We start from the raw sequence: 19523 nt of genomic DNA on the forward strand, positions 1-19523 counted from the left end.
TATATATATATATATATATATATATATATATATATATATATATATATATATATATATATATATATATATATATATATATATATATATATATATATATATATATATATATATATATGTTATAGTGTGTGTGTGTGTGTGTGTGTAGAGAGAAGGAAGGGGAGGAAGGGGAGAGGAAGAGAGGACAGGAGGAGAGAGAGAGAGAGCGAGAGAAGAGAGAGAGAGAGAAGAGAGGAGAGAGAGAAGACAGAATTCAAGGGAAAACATTTTTTTACGTAACGCATAACCAGACAAAAAACCCTCACTATATTTGGGAAAACGTATTTATTTAAATGCAATACGTATCTGAGTCAATTTTTCCAGGGAAAAACATCGTATTTCATCCGTTTTTGCTAGAAAATACGTCATGTTTCATCCATTTCTCCTTGGAAAATACGTTATTTTCATACATTCAACTTACCTGTCAGATATATACATAGCTATAGACTCCGTCGTTCCCGACAGAATTTCAAATTTCGCGGCACTCGCTACAGGTAGGTCAGGTGATCTACCGCCCTGCTCTGGGTGGCAGGGCTAGGAACTATTCCCGTTTTCTAATCATAATCTCTCTGTCGCCGGCTGTATCAACATTGTTGTTACTTCCTCCTGACTAGAATTCGTTTTCGCAAAGCTTTGATCATCTCTCGCTGATATTTGGTGACGTACTTGGATCGTTGTTTGGCATTCGCTATCGTGGACTGTTTTTTGGACTTGGTTTTTGGATTTTGTGAATATGTCTGATTCTAGTGTTAGTTTCAGAGTGTGTGTGAATGAGGGATGTAAGGTGAGGATTCCGAAAGCTTCGGTAGATCCTCACACTAGTTGTAGAGGGTGCAGAAGGGTTGAATGTTCATTTGAGAATACGTGTAATGAGTGTGAGAATCTGAGTGCACAAGAGTGGAAGAATCTAACTTCTTACTTGAAGAAGTTAGAGAGAGATAGAGAGAGGAAGAAAACCCATAGAAGGTCTGCCTCTCATGATTTACTTTCTAGCTCTGTAGCTTCTTCCTATGATGATAATGACCATTCTGTTTCAGCCCGTTCACAAATGGCTAATCCCTCTAGTTCGGCTTCGGAAATAGCAGAACTTAGAGCTTCCCTTCAGAAAATGCAGGAAAAAGTCGCAGCATTGGAAGGTAAGCAAAGTGAATGTGACCAGTGATATTAGTGTCCCCAGTGGCACGTGGAGGGGGCGTCTGGTCGTCTCTGCGACGCTCCCAGGCCTAGACCTCTTCCAAGCTCCCTGGCCCAGAGGAGAAGGAAAGTCGAAAGCCGTACGGGGGTTGTGGAGAATCCCCAACGATCAGGCGTCCCTTCGGCAGAATCGATCGTATCGACTGCTAAAGACCGCTATAAAAGGGTCCTACGAGAGTGTTTTTCGTCGTCGAGTTCGCCTTCTCCGAGAAGAGGGTGGAAGGAGTCGAATCTTTCCCGTCCTTTGAAGAGGAGTATGCAAGAGCCTGCCAGGCGCCAGGCGCCTGCGGAACATGAGATCAACTCGAGTCCCGAGCGCTTCTCAGAAGGAGGAGCGCCTTCAGTAGTAAAGAGGGCGAGAATACAGTCAGACTCTGAGAATGGAGGAGATCCTAGAGCGCCTTCCAGATCTCCCTCTCCTAAATCGGAAGATTCCTCAACAAAGAAAATCTTGAAGAATATGCAAGAGCAATTAGCCTTGCTAGTAGGAAATCGTTATAGGGAGCCTACTCGTAAGAAGGATGATAGGCTTCCTATTAAAAGATCGAAAGAACTATCTCCTGCCAGGCGCGAAGCATCCTCCAGGGGAGTTGTCGCTCAGGCGGCCATCTCTGGGGGGGGGCGGTGCGCTAGTCAGGCGAGAGATAGGAAAGGAAGCTACTCCTGTCAAGAGTAGGGCAAGATCTTCAAGCAAGCGCCAAGAGCTGGATGAAGAGGAAGATCCTGTTAGGAGTAGAGCTCTTATAAGACGGAAAGCTCCTTCTAAACATCAGACAGATACTCCTCCCAAGTACCAGGAGTATTCTGAACTAGTTACTCCTCCCAGGAGCAGGAGTACTACGAAGCTTATTCCTCTCCCGGGCGCCAGGAGGATGCGGAATTTAATACTCCTACCACGCGCCAGGAGTATTATGACAGGATGCGCCTACTAAAAGCCAGGAGCATTCGAGGCGCTTTGCGCCTGCCAGGCGCCAGGAGCCTGCTGAAAGCCAGGAGTATTCAAGGCGCTTTGCGCCCTGCCCGGCGCCAGGCGTTCCTGATGAAAATGCGCCTGCTCCAGGCGCCAGGCGGCCTGATCGAAAACGCGCCTGCCAGGCGCCATGCGCCTGCTGAAAGCCAGGAGTATTCGAGGCGCTTTGCGCCTGCCAGGCGCCAGGAGGATCCCAAATACGCTACTCCTCCCAGGCGAGATACTCCTGCTGTACACCAGGCGCATTCCTCATATTGACCTGACACTCGTAAGAGAGAAAGAGAAGAGTCAGTAGAGAGAACCTTCTCCTTCCGAGTCTCTTAACCCAGAGATGCTCGGAGGACGAAATGAAAGGATCTTCTAATTATAAAGTCCTTTCGTCCCTGCTGTTGGAGGAATATGGAGACTCTCTGACACCAGCTGCTCCCCCTTCACCACGTTCGCAGTTTTCGAGCACGAAAACACTCAAGTCCTCCTCTTTCCTCAAAATGAAACCTGCCATTTCTATGAGGAGAGCGCTACAATCTCTTGACTCCTGGTTCAAGAAGAAGAAGGAGTTAGGGAGGACGGTCTTTTGTATGCCTCCCGCCAAACTTACAGGGAGGAGAGGAATTTGGTACGAAACGGGAGAGGATATGGGATGTCTTCACCCGTTTCAGCTGAATCAGATTTCTCGAGTTTGGTGGATTCGTCGAGAAGGCACGCCTTGAATGCAGCGAAGGTTTATTACATGGGAGGCTTTCGAAACGGACCACCTCATCAAAGGTCTTTTTCATACTTTAGAAGTTTTTAACTTCTTAGATTGGTCCCTTGGGGTTCTGGCCAAGAAATCTCAAGAAAATGAACAACTAGACCCAGAAACCCTGAATTGCATACTAGCGTGCATTGATAAGGCGGTTCAGGATGGATCAGCTGAGGTATGCTCTCTATATGGTGCAGGAGTTTTAAAGAAAAGAGCGTGCACAGTGCTTTCCTCACAAAGGCCGTCTCTCATTCGCAGAGAGCCGCCTTATTGTTTGCGCCTCTCTCGGAACACCTTTTTCCTTCGCAGTTGGTGAAGGACATAGCGCATTCTCTAACGGAAAAGGCCACCCAGGATCTCCTTAGACAATCATCAAGGAAGAGTAGGCCTGTGGCTAGTGAGGAGAAGAAAGTGGTTCAACCAGCCCAGAAACAGCCCTTTCGAGGAGGTCTTCCAACTAGACCGATCGCAAGAAGGAAGTCAACCGACAAGAGAGGTAGGTCTTCCTTCCGTGCCTTTAAGAAAGGGAAGTGAGAGTTCTGTCCTCCAGACACCCGTAGGAGCCAGGCTACAGTATTTTGTGAAAGCCTGGGAAGACTTAGGAGCCAACACTTGGACGATGTCGATCATCAAGAAGGGGTATCGCATCCCATTCAAGGACATTCCTCCCTTGACAACATCTCCGAGGGAATTGTCCGCCAGATACAGGGACCAGATGATGACGGACACTCTTCGGCAAATGGTGGAACAGATGTGGGAAAAAAGGGCAATAGAACTTGTACTGGATTGCAACTCCCCGGGGTTTTACAACCGCTTGTTTCTGGTAACAAAAGCCTCGGGGGGATGGAGACCAGTACTGGACGTAAGTGCGCTGAACAAATTTGTCGAACAACAGAAGTTCAGCATGGAAACGTCTGCCTCAGTCCTTGCAGCACTACGGCAAGGGTATGGATGGTGTCCATAGACCTTCAGGACGCATACTTCCACATCCCGATCCACCATTCGTCGAGGAAGTACCTTCGATTTATGTTCGAAGGAAGAAATTACCAGTTCAGGGCCCTGTGTTTCGGCCTGTCCACGGCTCCTCAAGTCTTCACAGACGTGATGAGAAATGTAGCGAGACACCTACACTTGAAAGGGATAAATGTCTCAATGTACCTGGACGACTGGCTCATCAGAGCCAGGTCTCAAAAGCAGTGTTTGGAGGACCTGTTAATAACATTGGAGTTGACAAAGTCTTTGGGACTGATCGTGAACCTCGAGAAGTCTCAGATGATCCCCAGCCAGAACGTGGTTTATCTGGGGATTCAGATGGATTCTCGGGGTTTTCGAGCTTTTCCATCGCAAGAGAGACTAAAGAAAGGCTGTACCAAAGTATCGAACTTTCTAGGGAAGGAGCGCACATCGGCGAGGGAATGGCTGAGCCTTCTGGGAACCCTTTCCTCGCTCGAGCAGTTCTTTCTCCTAGGGAGATTACATCTTCGACCGCTTCAGTTCTTCCTAAGAAGAAGTTGGAGTTGGAAGACAGGTCAGCTATCGGACACGTTTCCAATATCGGAAGAGATAAAACAACATTTGAAGTGGTGGTTGCTTCCACTAAAGGAAAACAAAGGAGTGTCCCTGCAAGTACGGAACCCAAGCCTGACATTGTTTTCAGACGCCTCGGAGGCGGGCTGGGGGGCAACATTGGGACCCAGGGAAGTGTCAGGCACCTGGTCGGCAGAACAGGTGTCATGGCACATAAATTGCAAAGAGCTCTTAGCAATTCACCTGGCGCTAAAGAGCTTCGAACACTTAGTCAGAGGCAAAGTCGTGCAGATAAATTCGGACAATACGACAGCTCTGGCTTATGTCAAGAAGCAAGGAGGGACGCACTCTTTTGCTCTGTACGAGCTGGCACGGGACCTACTGATTTGGGCGAACCAAAGGGAGGTAATTCTTCTAACAAGGTTTGTTCAAGGGGAGAGGAATGTGAGAGCGGACAGACTGAGCAGGAGATTCCAGGTCCTTCCCACAGAATGGACACTCCACTCAGAAGTCTGTCAGAGCCTGTGGCGCCTTTGGGGGAAGCCTCAAATAGATCTTTTCGCCACATTCCTCTCCAAAAGGATAGAGACATTTTGTGCCCTGGTGGAGGATCCCCGGGCTTATGCAACAGACGCCTTTCTCCTGGACTGGTCAGGGATAGACGTTTACGCTTTTCCCCCGTTCAAGATACTGGGGGAAGTAGTCAGAAAATTCGTGGCATCCGAAGGAACCAAGATGACTCTGATCGCTCCGTATTGGCCAGCTCAAACCTGGTTCACAGAGGTGATGGAATGGACAGTGGACTTCCCCAGATCTCTTCCAAACAGAATAGATCTGCTCAAACAACCCCACTTCGAGAGGTACCATCAAAATCTACCCGCTCTTGCTCTGACTGCCTTTCGACTATCGAAAGACTCGTCAGAGCGAGAGGGTTTTCTCGCCAGGCAGCAAATGCAATTGCTAGAGCCCGCAGATCATCTACGAGGCGAGTGTACCAATCGAAGTGGGAAGTTTTCAGAAACTGGTGTAGGTCGAAGAAGCTGTCCCTCTCCAGTACCTCTGTGAACCGAAATTGCAGATTTCCTTCTGTTTCTTAGGCAAGAGTCGCATCTCTCGGTACCAACTATTAAGGGGTACAGGAGTATGCTCTCAGCAGTCTTTAGGAACAGAGGATTAGATCTAACGAATGACAAGGACTTACACGACCTCATTCGTTCATTCGAGACATCTAAATCACGCGAACCTAAGGTTCCAAGCTGGAACTTAGATGTAGTTCTTAAATTATTCTGTCATCAGATGGAATTCGAACCTCTTCACCACTGCACTTCGTTCCGCAAATATTCACTAGAAAGTGTTTGTTTATGATTTGTCTTCTTGGCAACGGCAAAAGAATCAGTGAGTTGCACGCCCTTGAATCAAGAGTTGGCTTCAAAGGTGACTCCGCAATGTGTTCATTTCAGTCCCTTTTTCTGGCCAAAAATGAAAACCCTTCGAATCCCTGGCCCAGGAGTTTCGAAGTTAAAGGACTGTCTAGCTTGGTGGGCAGAGAGGCAGAAAGATCCCTGTGCCCAGTTAGAGCGCTAAAATATTATCTGGACAGGAAGAAGCAGTTGGGAGGTTCGCAGAAAAGTCTTTGGTGCTCAGTGAAAGACCCCAAAAGACCTATGTCCAAGAACGCATTAGCCTTCTTTGTGAGAAGTGTGATCACAGAAGCGCATAAGAAGTGTACAGATGATTCGTTTAATCTCCTAAGAGTGGGAGCCCACGAAGTTAGAGCAATCGCAACTTCCGTGGCGTTCCAAAGAAATATGTCACTAAAGAACATCTTGGACACAACTTATTGGAGATGCAAACTCTGTGTTTTGCATCCCATTATTTAAAAGACGTACGAGTTACGTATGATAAATGCTTTTCGTTAGGTCCGTTTGTGTCAGCACAGACGGTTCTGGGTAAAGGAGAAAGCACCAATCCTTAAAATTATGTACGTAACCCTCTTGTCGGATGTGTTCTCGGGTTTTCGATTTAAGGGAGTGTCAGTTGTCGCGCAGGCGGCCTTCACTTCTCGTTATTCGAAATTCGAGTGACATCTGACTATTAGAGGGGTACAAAAAATTTTGTTATTTTTGTATGTATGATTTTCGAGTTTGTGGTTGTTTGCAAAGAGTTTGGGGATAACTCTAGGCAATCTTAGAACTAACATGGGTTAGGTTCGGGTGATCGGGATTGGTTGTGTGCTCCTTAAATTAGTGCGTGTTGTCATATAAGCGGATGTGCTCCCATTGACAAACGCCAATTAGGATTCTGTCGAGTAAGTGGAAGGGACCCCATCGACAGATCCACAAGAATTCTTGGCCACAGATCACTATCTCGCTAAGGTTCTTGAGATGATGCAGACTCCTAGGCAGTAGCCACGAAGTCTTCCATCTAAGAAGGTAGGAACTAAGGTTTATTTATACCTACAACATAGGTTGTTTACCTGTCTAGTCAGTTAGTTAGCTGTCTCTTGCCCTCCACCAAAGGGTGTCAATCAGCTATGTATATATCTGACAGGTAAGTTGAATGTATGAAAATGACATTGTTATGATACAATAAAGTTTCATACATACTTACCTGGCAGATATATACAATTGAAGACCCACCCAGCCTCCCCGCAGGAGACAGGTGGAAGAGAGAATATGATTAGAAAACGGGAATAGTTCCTAGCCCTGCCACCCAGAGCAGGGCGGTAGATCACCTGACCTACCTGTAGCGAGTGCCGCGAAATTTGAAATTCTGTCGGGAACGACGGAGTCTATAGCTATGTATATATCTGCCAGGTAAGTATGTATGAAACTTTATTGTATCATAACAATGTCATATTTCATCCTTTTTCTTTCGGTTTGGAAAAAAACATATTCATAACGAAAAGCCATGTTACGCAAAATATGCAATCGATCAATCATTGATTAGGCGTCCGTGTGCGTCTCAGCTTAGTAACTGAAAAGAAGAAAAAAAAAAAGAAAGGGCGTAGACTAAACAGGTTTCCTTGTGCGTGCTTCCTCCCCCTAAAACAAACGGAAGAAGAAGACGAAGAAGAAGAAGGGAGGAGGTGGGAGGAAGAGGTTTAAAAAAATACTAGGAAATATCTCGGTATTTCCAGCTGGTTACGCTCGATTTCCTTTTGTAGCTGGAGCCAAGTTGATCAATCCTTTTTTTATTTTTTTATTTATCCATTTGTTTTAAAGGAATTGCCAAGTTGCTGTATAGATCCAACGAAGGTTTAAGTTAATTATTACTTAATTATGTCAGTCAGACGTTCCCGGGAATCGGAATCGTACTTAAAAAGGCAAAGTGAAAGTGAAGATTTTACGTGTTCTCAATCACCGTCCGGCACCCTCCTCCCCTTTTTTTTTGTGATTTATTTATTTTTAGAATTAAGTATCAAGTTGCTATATAGCTCCAACGAAGGTTTAAGTCATAAATTAGTTAATTATGTTAGTCAGGCGTTCCTGGGAATCGGAATCGTACTCAAAAACGCGAAGTTCAAGTGGGGATTTTACGAGTTCTCAATCACTGTCCGCCATCCTCCTCCCGCATGCGCCATCTCGCGCATGCGCAGAAGCTCTTACTGGAACTCGTCCAAGGTCGGGCGAAAGCGACGTTAAATTCAAAGAGATTTAGAGCGATTTCGGGGGTGAAAGACGGACGAAACGGAACTGGAAGACGCGAAAAATAATGGAGAATACCGAGAAGGTTGTTCCCTCCCCCATAAAAACTCATGAAACTAAAATAAGCGAGATGAACGACGAGAAGTTTAGTATGCCGTTTGGGCAGGAGACTGTTTGGAATAGATATTAGCGGGCAGGTGAGTTGGACAGTGGTGATTCCAGATATGGTTTAATTGATTTAAATACCAATATGGCTGCAATTTTACCTGGATTGGGAACGGTAAACTATTGCCCTGTTTTCTAATTGTTTTAAAGTCAGGAAATTTATCGCTGGGTTAGATTTAACGAACGGAATATTTAAAAATATCGTCTTGGGAGAGAACTATTTTTTTTTTTTTAGTGTCCCCTCGAGAACCTGTTTTTTAAATACTTATTTATATATTTGTGGATTATATAATTATGATTACGATTTTACCTATTTTATTGTTTTAAGTCACTGGGTTACTAAAATTAACGAACAGAAAATAGTTCAGCATATACTTCCAGTAAGGACCAAAATTTGTACGTTTATATATGTATATGTATATAATATAATATATATATATATATATATATATATATATATATACATATATCTATATATATATATATATATATATATATATATATATATATAATATATATAGATATATATTATATAAGTTATAATATATTATATATAATATATAATAAATTATATATATATATATAAAATATATATATATATATATATAATATATATAGTGGATTATATAAATAATGTACATTATTTTGATCACGCCTTACTTTTTTGCCAGTGAAGAACGATATATATATATATATATATATATATATATATATTATATATATATATATATATATACTGTCTTTTTCCAAGTATTTTACGTCCTCAGGCCATTCGAAATTAATTGCTTCTTGTATATTTTATAATCATTGTATTTTGAGTATTTTCTCGTTAGTCTCGCAACTCCTGCAGAATAAATGTTTTTTATAGTTGTTTTTTTTTTTTTTTTTTTTTTTTTTTTTTTTTTTTTTTTTTTTTTTTAGAATTAGCTTTTTTACTTGTGTGACCGTCACTTCAGGCGTTATTTTTTAATTTTATTTTATTTATTTGTATAGTCGCGGAGAGGAATAGTTGAAGTTAAAGTTAACGAACAGAAAACTTATTAAAAATGTCCTTTTGAGGGGAAAAAAACTGTTCTATACATTTTGATGTATTTGTGTATTATATTAATTACAATAATTATGGCTACGATTTACCTGTTGTGAAGAACGATATATTGACATTTCTTAAGTGTGTTTTTGCACTCGTGGTCTAAAATTCATGAATAGAAAACCGTATTAAACCTCTCCCCCATAAAGACAAAATCATATTAAATAATTTTATACATTCTTTGTGGATTTTATAATCAGTGTAAGCAATGATAACTACGATTGACTCTGTGAAGCGAAAAACGATATACAGGGTGTCCATAGAGTCCCAGGACCATTCTCAGCAATAAATACCTGTAATGGTACTGGGACTTTATGGACACCCTGTATTATTGGCTGTGAAAAGTTTTAATAGACTAATAGAGAACCAGCTCACAATAAATAGTCTCTTCAGGAAAATATATTTATATTTTTTTAATTAAAAGTCTGTCTATATATTTTTATATATTATTTGTGGATTAATGTTAAAAAGGTCTATTTTTTATACATAGGATTAGTGTATATAGCAGGAGTTAAGTATTCAGATTGAGTGATAAATGTTTTTCGTTAGACCTATGTATACCAAAAATTCAGGTCAAGTTAACTGTAATAGTCTCAAATTGCGTCTACATTAATTAACAAATCCATTTAATGAAATAATAAATTAATAGGCACACAAATGAATAATTTATCCACTAATTAACATACTAAATTGAATTAGGGTTTTAATTAATATCGTGGAAAAGTGGAAAGTGATTGAAAAGTCTCGAATTGCTGATTGTATCTCGTAACAGTAGACTTATATACTATTTAGTCAGGTACTGACAGTAGAGGAAAATAACTGATAAAGATAGGCTTATAATCTTTATGCTTTTAAATAGTCCCACGAGAGAGAGAGAGAGAGAGAGAGAGAGAGAATGTTGTAACAATAAGTCTATTTATATTCAGGTAAGGACAAACAGAAACTAGTGAAAAAGATAGGCCTGTGATAACCCCACATAGAGAGAGAGAGAGAGAGAGAGTATCTAGAACAATAGACATATATTCACATTCAAGTGCTGTCAAAAGTAGAAAGTTATTAAAAAGAACATAGGCCTATAAGCGTTAGGCTTATAAATAGCCCCACGAGAGAGAGAGAGAGATGTGACCTTGTAGAGAGAGAGGGGGGCGGGTGGTTAATGTTGGGATGAGTTCCTCCAAAAGTGGCCCTACACATTTTTGTTCCTGTTTTTGGTTGTTACTCTTCGTCTTCTGCCATTTCTCTTCGAATCATTTCACGATTTATTTCCAGTTCTAGATTGGAACTTGAAACTGGTATATAAATAAAAGTAGACCATTTGTATAGATTGTAAGCGACTGTGTCGGAATTATGAGCAACGGAAGTTGTGATAGGATTTATTTTATTAGTCTAAATAAAGGACGTGTGTAGGTTTATATGCACGAGGTCTTTGCACAACCAGTGAAAGTTAGGTCAGGTATATGAGTGTAGGTGGAACACGTTTGGAGTTTTTTTTTTTTTTGCTTTTCTGTACACCTGCATGTGTGTATACACACACACTCACACACACACACACACACACACATATATATATATATATATATATATATATATATATATATATATATATATATATATATATATATATATATATATATATATATATATATATAGTATATATATATATATGATATATAGAAGTATATATTTATATATATAAATATATACTTATATATATGTATAAATCTATATATACATATATCTATATATATAATATATATTTATATATACGTATATGTATGTATGTATATGTGTGTATATATATATATATATATATATATATATATATATTATATATATATATATATATATATATATATATATATATTATATAATCATAGATACATACCTACATACACACACACACACACTCAACAATTATACTCTTATTATCCCCACTGAATGCATTCCTTCTAAACGTATATCTGTAAGTGATTTCCACGTCATCATTATGAATATTATTTTCAAGGTCGGAGAGACGAAGGCCAAAGGAATATATACTCACTCACGACTTGGGTTTTCCCAGAGAGCAACTGGGGAAACACGTGTACGTGACTCCAGATTTCAGTGGTGCGTGGAAGCCAGAACCTCCCCATGGTGTGAAATTGCTCTCAGTAATGATGTATTAATTGTCCTGTAGTGGGGGGGTTGGGTGCACCCCATGCAGTGCACTGTAGGCCTTACTCAAGGTTCTTTTCAGAGTCGCTTCCCCTAGTTGCTTATAACACCTTTCATACCTTTTACTGTATCTCCTATCATATTCTCTTTCTTCCATCTTATAGTCCTTAACCCTCTTCTAAATTGATTCATATTGCAACTGCTTTGAGGTTTTAATCCTGTTACACCTTTCAAACCTCTGTGTTCCTCTTTTTACGGCTTTCAAACCTTTCGCTGTCAATTTCCATATTGCAATACACTCCCCGATTAGGGCTAATTCAGGTGTTCAGGTAAGTATTACAATATTAGTTTTATTATGAAAACTTCATTTTTGTGCTGATGACCTTATAGGTCCCAGCACTTGTTATTAGCCTTTGGTTTCAATTCTGTATTCCATTCTATTCTATTCTATTCAGGTGCGCTCAGGTGCTGGTATGAGCGTCAGAGAGCTGCAAGCAGGCCCGGATGCTACCTAGTGGGTTGAACGCAAATGGATCCATCAAGGAACTGCAATGCACTCAATAGTTATATGTGTATTCTAATTGAGTTTCCCTTTCAATTTCAGGTCAGTAAGATAAGGAAGAACGAGGAAAATGGGGTGGGTAACATCACTACTCCTCCTAGCGGCCGTCAGAGTGGCGAGGCCCCAGTGCCTGACTCCCGAAGACGACTTCAAAGGAGCCACCTACAGCACCGACCTCTCTCACATCACGAACTTCGGTCTAGACCTGTACAAGCGGCTCTCCCCTGCGACTTCCAGCCAGAACTTCTTCTTCTCCCCCTACAGCATCTGGAATGCCCTGACGCTGGCCTACTTCGCGTCTGGGGGCAACACGCAGAGGGAGCTGGAGGCTACTCTGAAGGTCTCGAACAAGGTGTCTACTGTCAAACTCTGGAAGGAACTTGAGCTGTTGTGAGTGGTTGAATCTTTGAACAATCCTGAAATCCTGCTCTTCTGTAGGGGGTTAGCGCCATCAGTGCACCCCACATGGTACACTGCAGGCATTACTTAATAAGGTTCTTTGAAGCATCCCCCAGGCACCTCTGCAACCCCCTTCATTCTTTTCACTGTACTTCCATTCATATCCTCGTTCATCCATCTTAGTTTCCAACCTCTCCTCCCTGTAGGGTGCTAGTGCTGTCATTGCACCTCATTCAGTGCAACGTTGGCATTACTTAGGTTCTTTGCAGTGGCTCTTTAGTCCCTAGTTGCAAGTACTTTCATTCCTTTTACTGTACATCCGTCCGTATTCTCCTTCTTCCATCTTACTGCCCACCCTCTCCTAACAATTGTTTCATAGTGCAACTGTTTTGAGGTTTTCCTCCTGTAACACCTTTCAAACCTGTACTGTCAATTTTTGTTTCAGCGCTGAATGGCCTTAGTTGCCTCAGTGCTTGGCATAATGCCAAAAATCTGTACTATATAAATCAAAATCCACCCTCTCCTAGCAATTGATTCCTAGTGCAACTGCAAAAGGTTCTCCCCCTGTCACATCTAGAAAGCTTTTCTAAACACAGTTTCCCTGTGAATGACCTCATAACTAGTGCTTGGCCTTTGGCCTAATTTTTATATTCTATCCCATTCCAAAATAAAAACTAAAGTGAGGGACCGTGAGAAATATGATAACATTACCGTAGGTTAGAGTGTTCCAAACAGATCTAGTAGAAAATAATTTTTAAGATATAATGTTTTCTTTCAGTTATGATGGAAGGCAGAGGAACAACTCTCTCTACACCTTCAGCCTGGCTAATCGGGCTTACATCGATCAGAGGTTGACTCTAAGGTCCTGCGTACAGAAAATTCTCACCAACGAGACACGCATTAACGATTTTACCGACGTGAGTACACAGCAGACCCTTTTGTAGCTTGAATTTAACCTTGCATAACTTAGCTCACGTGATCTCGTTTAACTTAACGTTGGAATGCAGTAGCACCTCTGCGTAACAGATACTTTTCGGGGGTCTGGCTTTCCGTAAGTATCAAAGATCCTGCATTGTAGCCTGCACCTGAATATTTCAAGTAACAAGGTCAGTTCATTAACAAGGCCCCACTTGAGCATTTTATAGACATCTTACATCTAATATTACAGCCTGCACCTGAGCATTTCATAGACATCTTACAGCTTCCAGCAATTTCACACTGTGCCTAACCTAGACTAACCTTATACTTTACATTTTACATTCAGTTTGAGTGATTTATTTAGAAATTTATGATAACTAAAATCGTATCATAAAAAAAAAAAATTAATAACGTAGCTGATAGGTACTGAAATCAATGAAGTTGAGGTGTTAATGTGCTTGACTTTCCTTTAAACTAACTCAGCCTGACCTGACCTGATTGAATTGACCTTAACATACTTCAAAAACTTACCTAAACCTACCAGAGAAACCTACAGAAACTTAACCTGTTTTTTCGTTCGTTTCTGAATAAAACGAGATGCTAAATATTTTATTGGGCAGTATCAGTTCAGTGACCGATTCATAGGCATATCCTTAAGTGTGTTTGATATGGTTTCACTTATACATACCCATTTTCACTTATAATAACTGAGAACTGTATCTAATAATATTAGCGTGATCAGAGAGCAATCTAGTGTACGTATTTTGTAAATTATCTGCCCGAAGAGAACTGTTTAGGATTTATGCTTTGTAGTGCACTATGGGAATTATTTAAGGGTTTGCAGCTTCCCTTCAGCCCCTAGCTGCAACCCTTCCATATTCCTTTTACTGTACCTCCATTCTTATTCTCTTTCTTCCATCTGACTTTCCACCCTCTCCAACAATTGTTTCATGGTGCAACTGCGATGTTGTCCTGCTGACCTTTATCCTAAATCCTATAGTACTCTGTTCAGTGGATCAACACAATATCAGTTTGAAATTTTATTTTAATTATTTAAGACTGATAACCTTCACTCGCTATTGTAGTAATCCTGAAAAACCCAGCAGCTCACCCAAAACAAAATCTAACGATCTCTGCCATCTTTCGCCATTGCAGAAACCGCGCTCGGCGAGACTGATCAACAGCTTCGTGAACGAGGTCACGAGAGGACTGATTCCGGAGATCGTCACGGAAAAGGACCTCGACCGGATCCTCATGGTCATTGTAAACGCAGCCTACTTCAAGGGCACCTGGGAGACGCAGTTCGACCCGGCCAACACCAGGCCCAGAGACTTTTTCGTCTCTCAGGGGCAGTCGGCTCCCCTGGCCATGATGTCTCAGTTTGGGAGGTTCAGATACGGTGAGTTTTCTAGGTCAGGGTTGGCTTCTTTTTGAGTCTGAGTCTCATTGTCATACAAAACTTATTTATTTAGCTGGTTTCCCTCTCTCTCTCTAATGTGCATAAGACCTCCACAGTACTATTAGATGCCTCACAAACCTACTGTGTATTCAGACACCACCCTACTTACGAACATTCTGAGATATGATCAGACGTGATAGCAAATTAAAATTGTGTTTGGAGCTCTCCCTTTTGTTACCCATAAGTTCAGATTTTGTTCTGCGCTCCTATTCTTATTTTCAATTAATAAAGTACTGTACTGTACTCTATAATATACAGATCATTATTGTATATACATTGCATAGTACTGTATACAGTCGGTACCTGGCTTACAACGGGGGTTCTGTTGTGCAGACGCGTAAGACTTAAAATCGCCAAAAATCCTAAGATAACCTTACTTTTAAGGCATTCGGTGTATTGAATACTATGTAAACTGCATTTTTATTACTGTTTTCATCAAAAAAGCCTTCAAATATTGATTGTTTTACATTTTTGGAGTCGTATTTCTTCCGTCAGATCGGCGTCATAAGCGTCGTAACCCTGGAAATAATTTCTGATGAATATAATTGAAAAGCGTTGCAACCTCGGAACGTCATAAGCCGGGGACTGCCTTTATTGGGTTTTAGGATGAACAAATGTACAGTACTGTATTGACTGTATATCATACTGGACTTAAACAGGCATGAAGAGTACGGTAGTCAACTTCAGAACCATTGAAGATACAAACGGGCCTTCAGAACGTAACTCATTTGTATGTAGGGTAGTGTCTACAGTATTCGAGGCCTCGCAAACCTGTCTATTGATATATGTACACTTACAGTACTACAGGTAGTCCACAGGTTACGAAGGGTTTGGGTTACGACGTTCCGAGGTTAAGCCAGGGTTACAACGCCTACAACGCTCATCTGGCAGATGAAATATGACACCAAAAATGCTAAATAATCAATATTTGAAGGGTTTTTTTTTATGAAAAAGGCAATAAGAATGTAGTTTACATAGTTTTCAATACACCCAAAGCATTAAAAGTAAGGTTTTCTTAGGATTTTTTATGATGTTCCGGGGACTGCCTGTATATATAAACCTGCTAATTCTAGATTATGAACATAAAAGACCAATAATTCTCTTAATTCTATCGATAGAATAGAGTATAGAGCCCCATTTTAACCCTATTTCAAAAGCTAAACAGACTTTATTTCTGCTCATCCTAGACAGTGAACCTAAGAGAACAATAACTCACTGAATTCTATTAATAGAATAGAATACAGACACCCCATTTCAACCCTGTAAGAGCTGAAAAGAATCCATTCCTCACAGGAGAATCACCAACGCTGGGCGCACGCCTTCTCGAGCTGCCATACGATGGGGACGACATCTCCATGATCCTCCTCCTCCCGCAGACCCGGCTGCCTTTCGGAGACCGATTCGTGAACATGGTGAATAACCTGAACAGTGCCACCCTGCGCGAGGCGATCCACCCCAACAACATGGCACCCACCAGGGTCGACGTACTTTTGCCCAAATTCAGGTTCAACTTGGAGCTCAGAGAGGAGTTGAAAAGAGTGAGTTTTGACTTGTGTAGTTTTTTTTAATCTTTTTAGCAGAGATTTCCCAAGCTTAGATGTTCCGCTACAGAACTTGGTTTTAGGTCTCGGAAAATGCCCATCGATGCCTCGTTTCCAATGCAAATTCTGTTCCAGAGTGATTGAAAATCACCAGACATGCAAATATCCAGGCAAAGATAACTTTCCCACTTCTGCGAATGCATTATCCATCATTAACATAATTCTCATTTTACTTGTTAGGGTACTAACATTCTTGTCAGTAAAGGAGAAACAAATCCACAGTTATGTGTGGGCACATATACATATTTAAAAATAGACCTGTACAGAGAGCTTTTGGGAATCTGTTCGATTCCCGAAAGCTCTCTCTAGAGATTTATATTTACGTAAATATATGTACCTATACATAACTGGGTTTACTTCTCCACTGTTGTAATTGCTAAGACAGCACCAGCCATGTACCATTTGCTGGTAGGTGAATGTGTTCTTGTGTCATTCAGGCGTACCACACCATCCACCCCCCCACAAATAGCTGAAAATCTCCAAATACTTGAAGTGTTTAGAACTGCCTATTGTGATAGTTCAAACACAAAACAAAACTCTGAAAATGCTTATACCTCAGTATTCTAATCGTTTTATCACAAAAAGTTCATTTAGTCTTGAATATGATATGGAGATACAGTAATTAAGGACTATTTCTCAGTGAAAAATGACTGTACCTCATTGTACATCCTGACTGAGCTTCAGTTTTCTGACTGCAACTTACACAAGAAATATTGTCAGCAGTGACTCCACTTGTCAAGTGTCTCAAATGCAGCTTTCAGCTGCAACTTTCTGACATAAATGTAACACAGGAAATTTTTTCAGTAGTGATGCAAAGGGATGGCTTAGGACTGGGTCTTCAGGTGGTGTCACACAAAGCCACTGGTTCCTGAAGTCTTTAGGTGGTGTTGCAGTGTAGCGTCTTTTGTTCGAGGCTGCGTTTTCATTCTCAGCCTTATGGTGGGGGTTTAGCTATAGTAGTTTAAAGGTGGTGCCACCATTACTGAATTGGACCTCAAGATTGCATGACACAAGCACCTTTCTCTGTCATATTTTAGCTTCTTGCTTCTGATTTGGGCACAAAATAGCTCAAAATAGTCTTTATTATTAGTTCAAGAACGTGTGGGCTAGGGAATGGGTTCTTATGGGAATGAAAATCCTTGGGGGTGAGAATAAGAATGCTAATCATTAAAAGGAACAGGCCTTTGAGGGGAAAACTTCAAGAGCCTCTTGGTTTAATGATCATATTTCTTAAGATAATTGGGAAGCACCTCTAATGATTAACATATGTAAAGATGGAAATGATAGATTACTTATATAATTTTTTGTAAGACCACAGACGGACTTCATGCTCTCATGATAACAGCTGCCAAATTCAAGGCCTTCGTCTTAATTCACTTCCAAGTTCCAGAAGTGTAGCCCTGATTCTCACAGTTTTATTATTATTATTATAATTATATTGATTACCTTTTGATTTAAAGAAGCTGTCTTATGTTCTGACAGTTTTGCAGTACAGACGATACATTTCATACACCTTCTGTTTCTCCCCAGGCGTTACAGGGCATGGGCATCGTTGACCTTTTCGACAAAGACAGGGCCGACCTGTCAGTGTTCACGAACACAAAGGGGCTGTACGTGGACAAGATCATCCACAAGGCTTTCGTGGAAGTCAACGAAGAAGGTACAGAAGCAGCTGCTGCCACGGCCCTCCTTGTTCCGGTGCGCTCTTTCAGCTCCAACCAGCCGGTGGTCTTCCACTGTAACGAGCCCTTTGTCTTCCTGATATACGACAAGAAGACGAACAACGTCCTCTTCCTGGGAGCCATCAAGAACCCCCGGGGATGAAGGGTGAGGGATGCTGAGGGTGGCGTAAAGGAAGAGTCCTCCCTGCTTGCTCATTCTCCTGGAGGCTGTTTCTCTGTTGCATGAGTAGTACTTTCCCTTAATTCTTTAAGCATCTCACGTCTCTTGAATCGGCACATCGCTACCTCTGTGATGGACTGCATAGACTGTTCAACTTCTTCAGCTCTGTCTTGTTCCAAGAGCAAGTGCTCAAGGCCCATGAGGATTTGGAAATGTGACTAAGTGAGCCAGTTAAAGTACTCCAAATTAATAATAAAATAATAATAATTTTGGAACAGTCTTGACAACTTTTGTCATTTTAGACATAAAACTGGCCTGTTCAGTGCCGCTGCGGAACAGTGGTGAAAAACATATTAAATTATACTTCAAGCCTGACATATGTAAAGATGTAACAAAAAAAAGTTATGTATGTTGTAAATTGACTTTTTTTTATATGAAATATATATATATATTTACACAATATTTTTATTATTATTCCCAAGATATGATGAATATTACAGCTTTTTTATTTACTTAAGCTGAGGTTCTGCAGTGGTGTAGCATATATATATATGATTGCTTTGTATGAGGGCATTTTCACAAGTATAATTTAGAAAATGTCTCCATTCATTCTTTGTTAGTAGAGAGATGATTTATTTTATTGAAACCCCGATTGGTTTTACAGCAATTTGGGCAGATTTTAACCCATCTGTTCATCTCTCTGCTGTTATTTCAACCGAAAGGCGAAACAACTTTTCAACTGCAAACTGAGCGACCAGATGGTGGTTGCATGTTACCTTAAATACTTGGGTATTTCGGAAGCTCTTCTGTTTTGATTTTAATGTATTCCTCTCTTTATCTGTCCCCGTTTTGTGATGGGGATTCCGTTCTAGTGCCGCGGCATAAGCTGAAAATTGGCGTAAACCCGGACATCATAAAAAAATCATAAGAAAACCTGATTTTAAATCCTTTGGGTGTCTTGAGAATGACATAACCTGAATTATTGAGTTTTTCATAAAAAAAAAAAAAACTCCAAATTTTGAGCATTCTGCCTTTTGGAGCCATATTTCTTTTGTCAGATCGACATCATAAACCTGGAACATGTGTTGTGAATATATTTGAATATATTCACAACACATGTGTTGTTGAATATATTTGAAGAGCATTGTAACCTCAGAATGCTGTAAGGCAATAAGCTGTGGCCGGTGTAAGCCACGTCCGGCGTAAGCTGCGTCCAGTGT

The 19523-nt window shown here is 40.9% G+C and overlaps 1 protein-coding gene across 2 annotated transcripts in view; it reads left to right on the forward strand.

The window, feature by feature from the left end:
* The window catches only part of LOC135199377 (leukocyte elastase inhibitor-like), a 31752-nt gene extending 12994 nt beyond the window's left edge, over window positions 1–18758 (forward strand). Inside the window, exons 1-6 of one of the 2 annotated variants that reach the window (XM_064227362.1) lie at window positions 8122–8313; window positions 12127–12474; window positions 13262–13400; window positions 14557–14800; window positions 16154–16398; window positions 17992–18758. In XM_064227362.1, coding sequence (XP_064083432.1) covers window positions 12155–12474; window positions 13262–13400; window positions 14557–14800; window positions 16154–16398; window positions 17992–18285 — 1242 coding nt within the window. In that variant the 5' untranslated portion in view covers window positions 8122–8313; window positions 12127–12154 and the 3' untranslated portion in view covers window positions 18286–18758. Of the gene's footprint in view, window positions 1–8121; window positions 8314–12126; window positions 12475–13261; window positions 13401–14556; window positions 14801–16153; window positions 16399–17991 lie in introns of those variants that run through there. The other variant, XM_064227363.1, reaches the window with a different exon arrangement.
* Window positions 18759–19523: the final 765 nt, after the last annotated feature.

The sequence above is a fragment of the Macrobrachium nipponense genome, chromosome 25, assembly GCF_015104395.2.
Source record: "Macrobrachium nipponense isolate FS-2020 chromosome 25, ASM1510439v2, whole genome shotgun sequence".
Classification (NCBI taxonomy): domain Eukaryota; kingdom Metazoa; phylum Arthropoda; class Malacostraca; order Decapoda; family Palaemonidae; genus Macrobrachium; species Macrobrachium nipponense.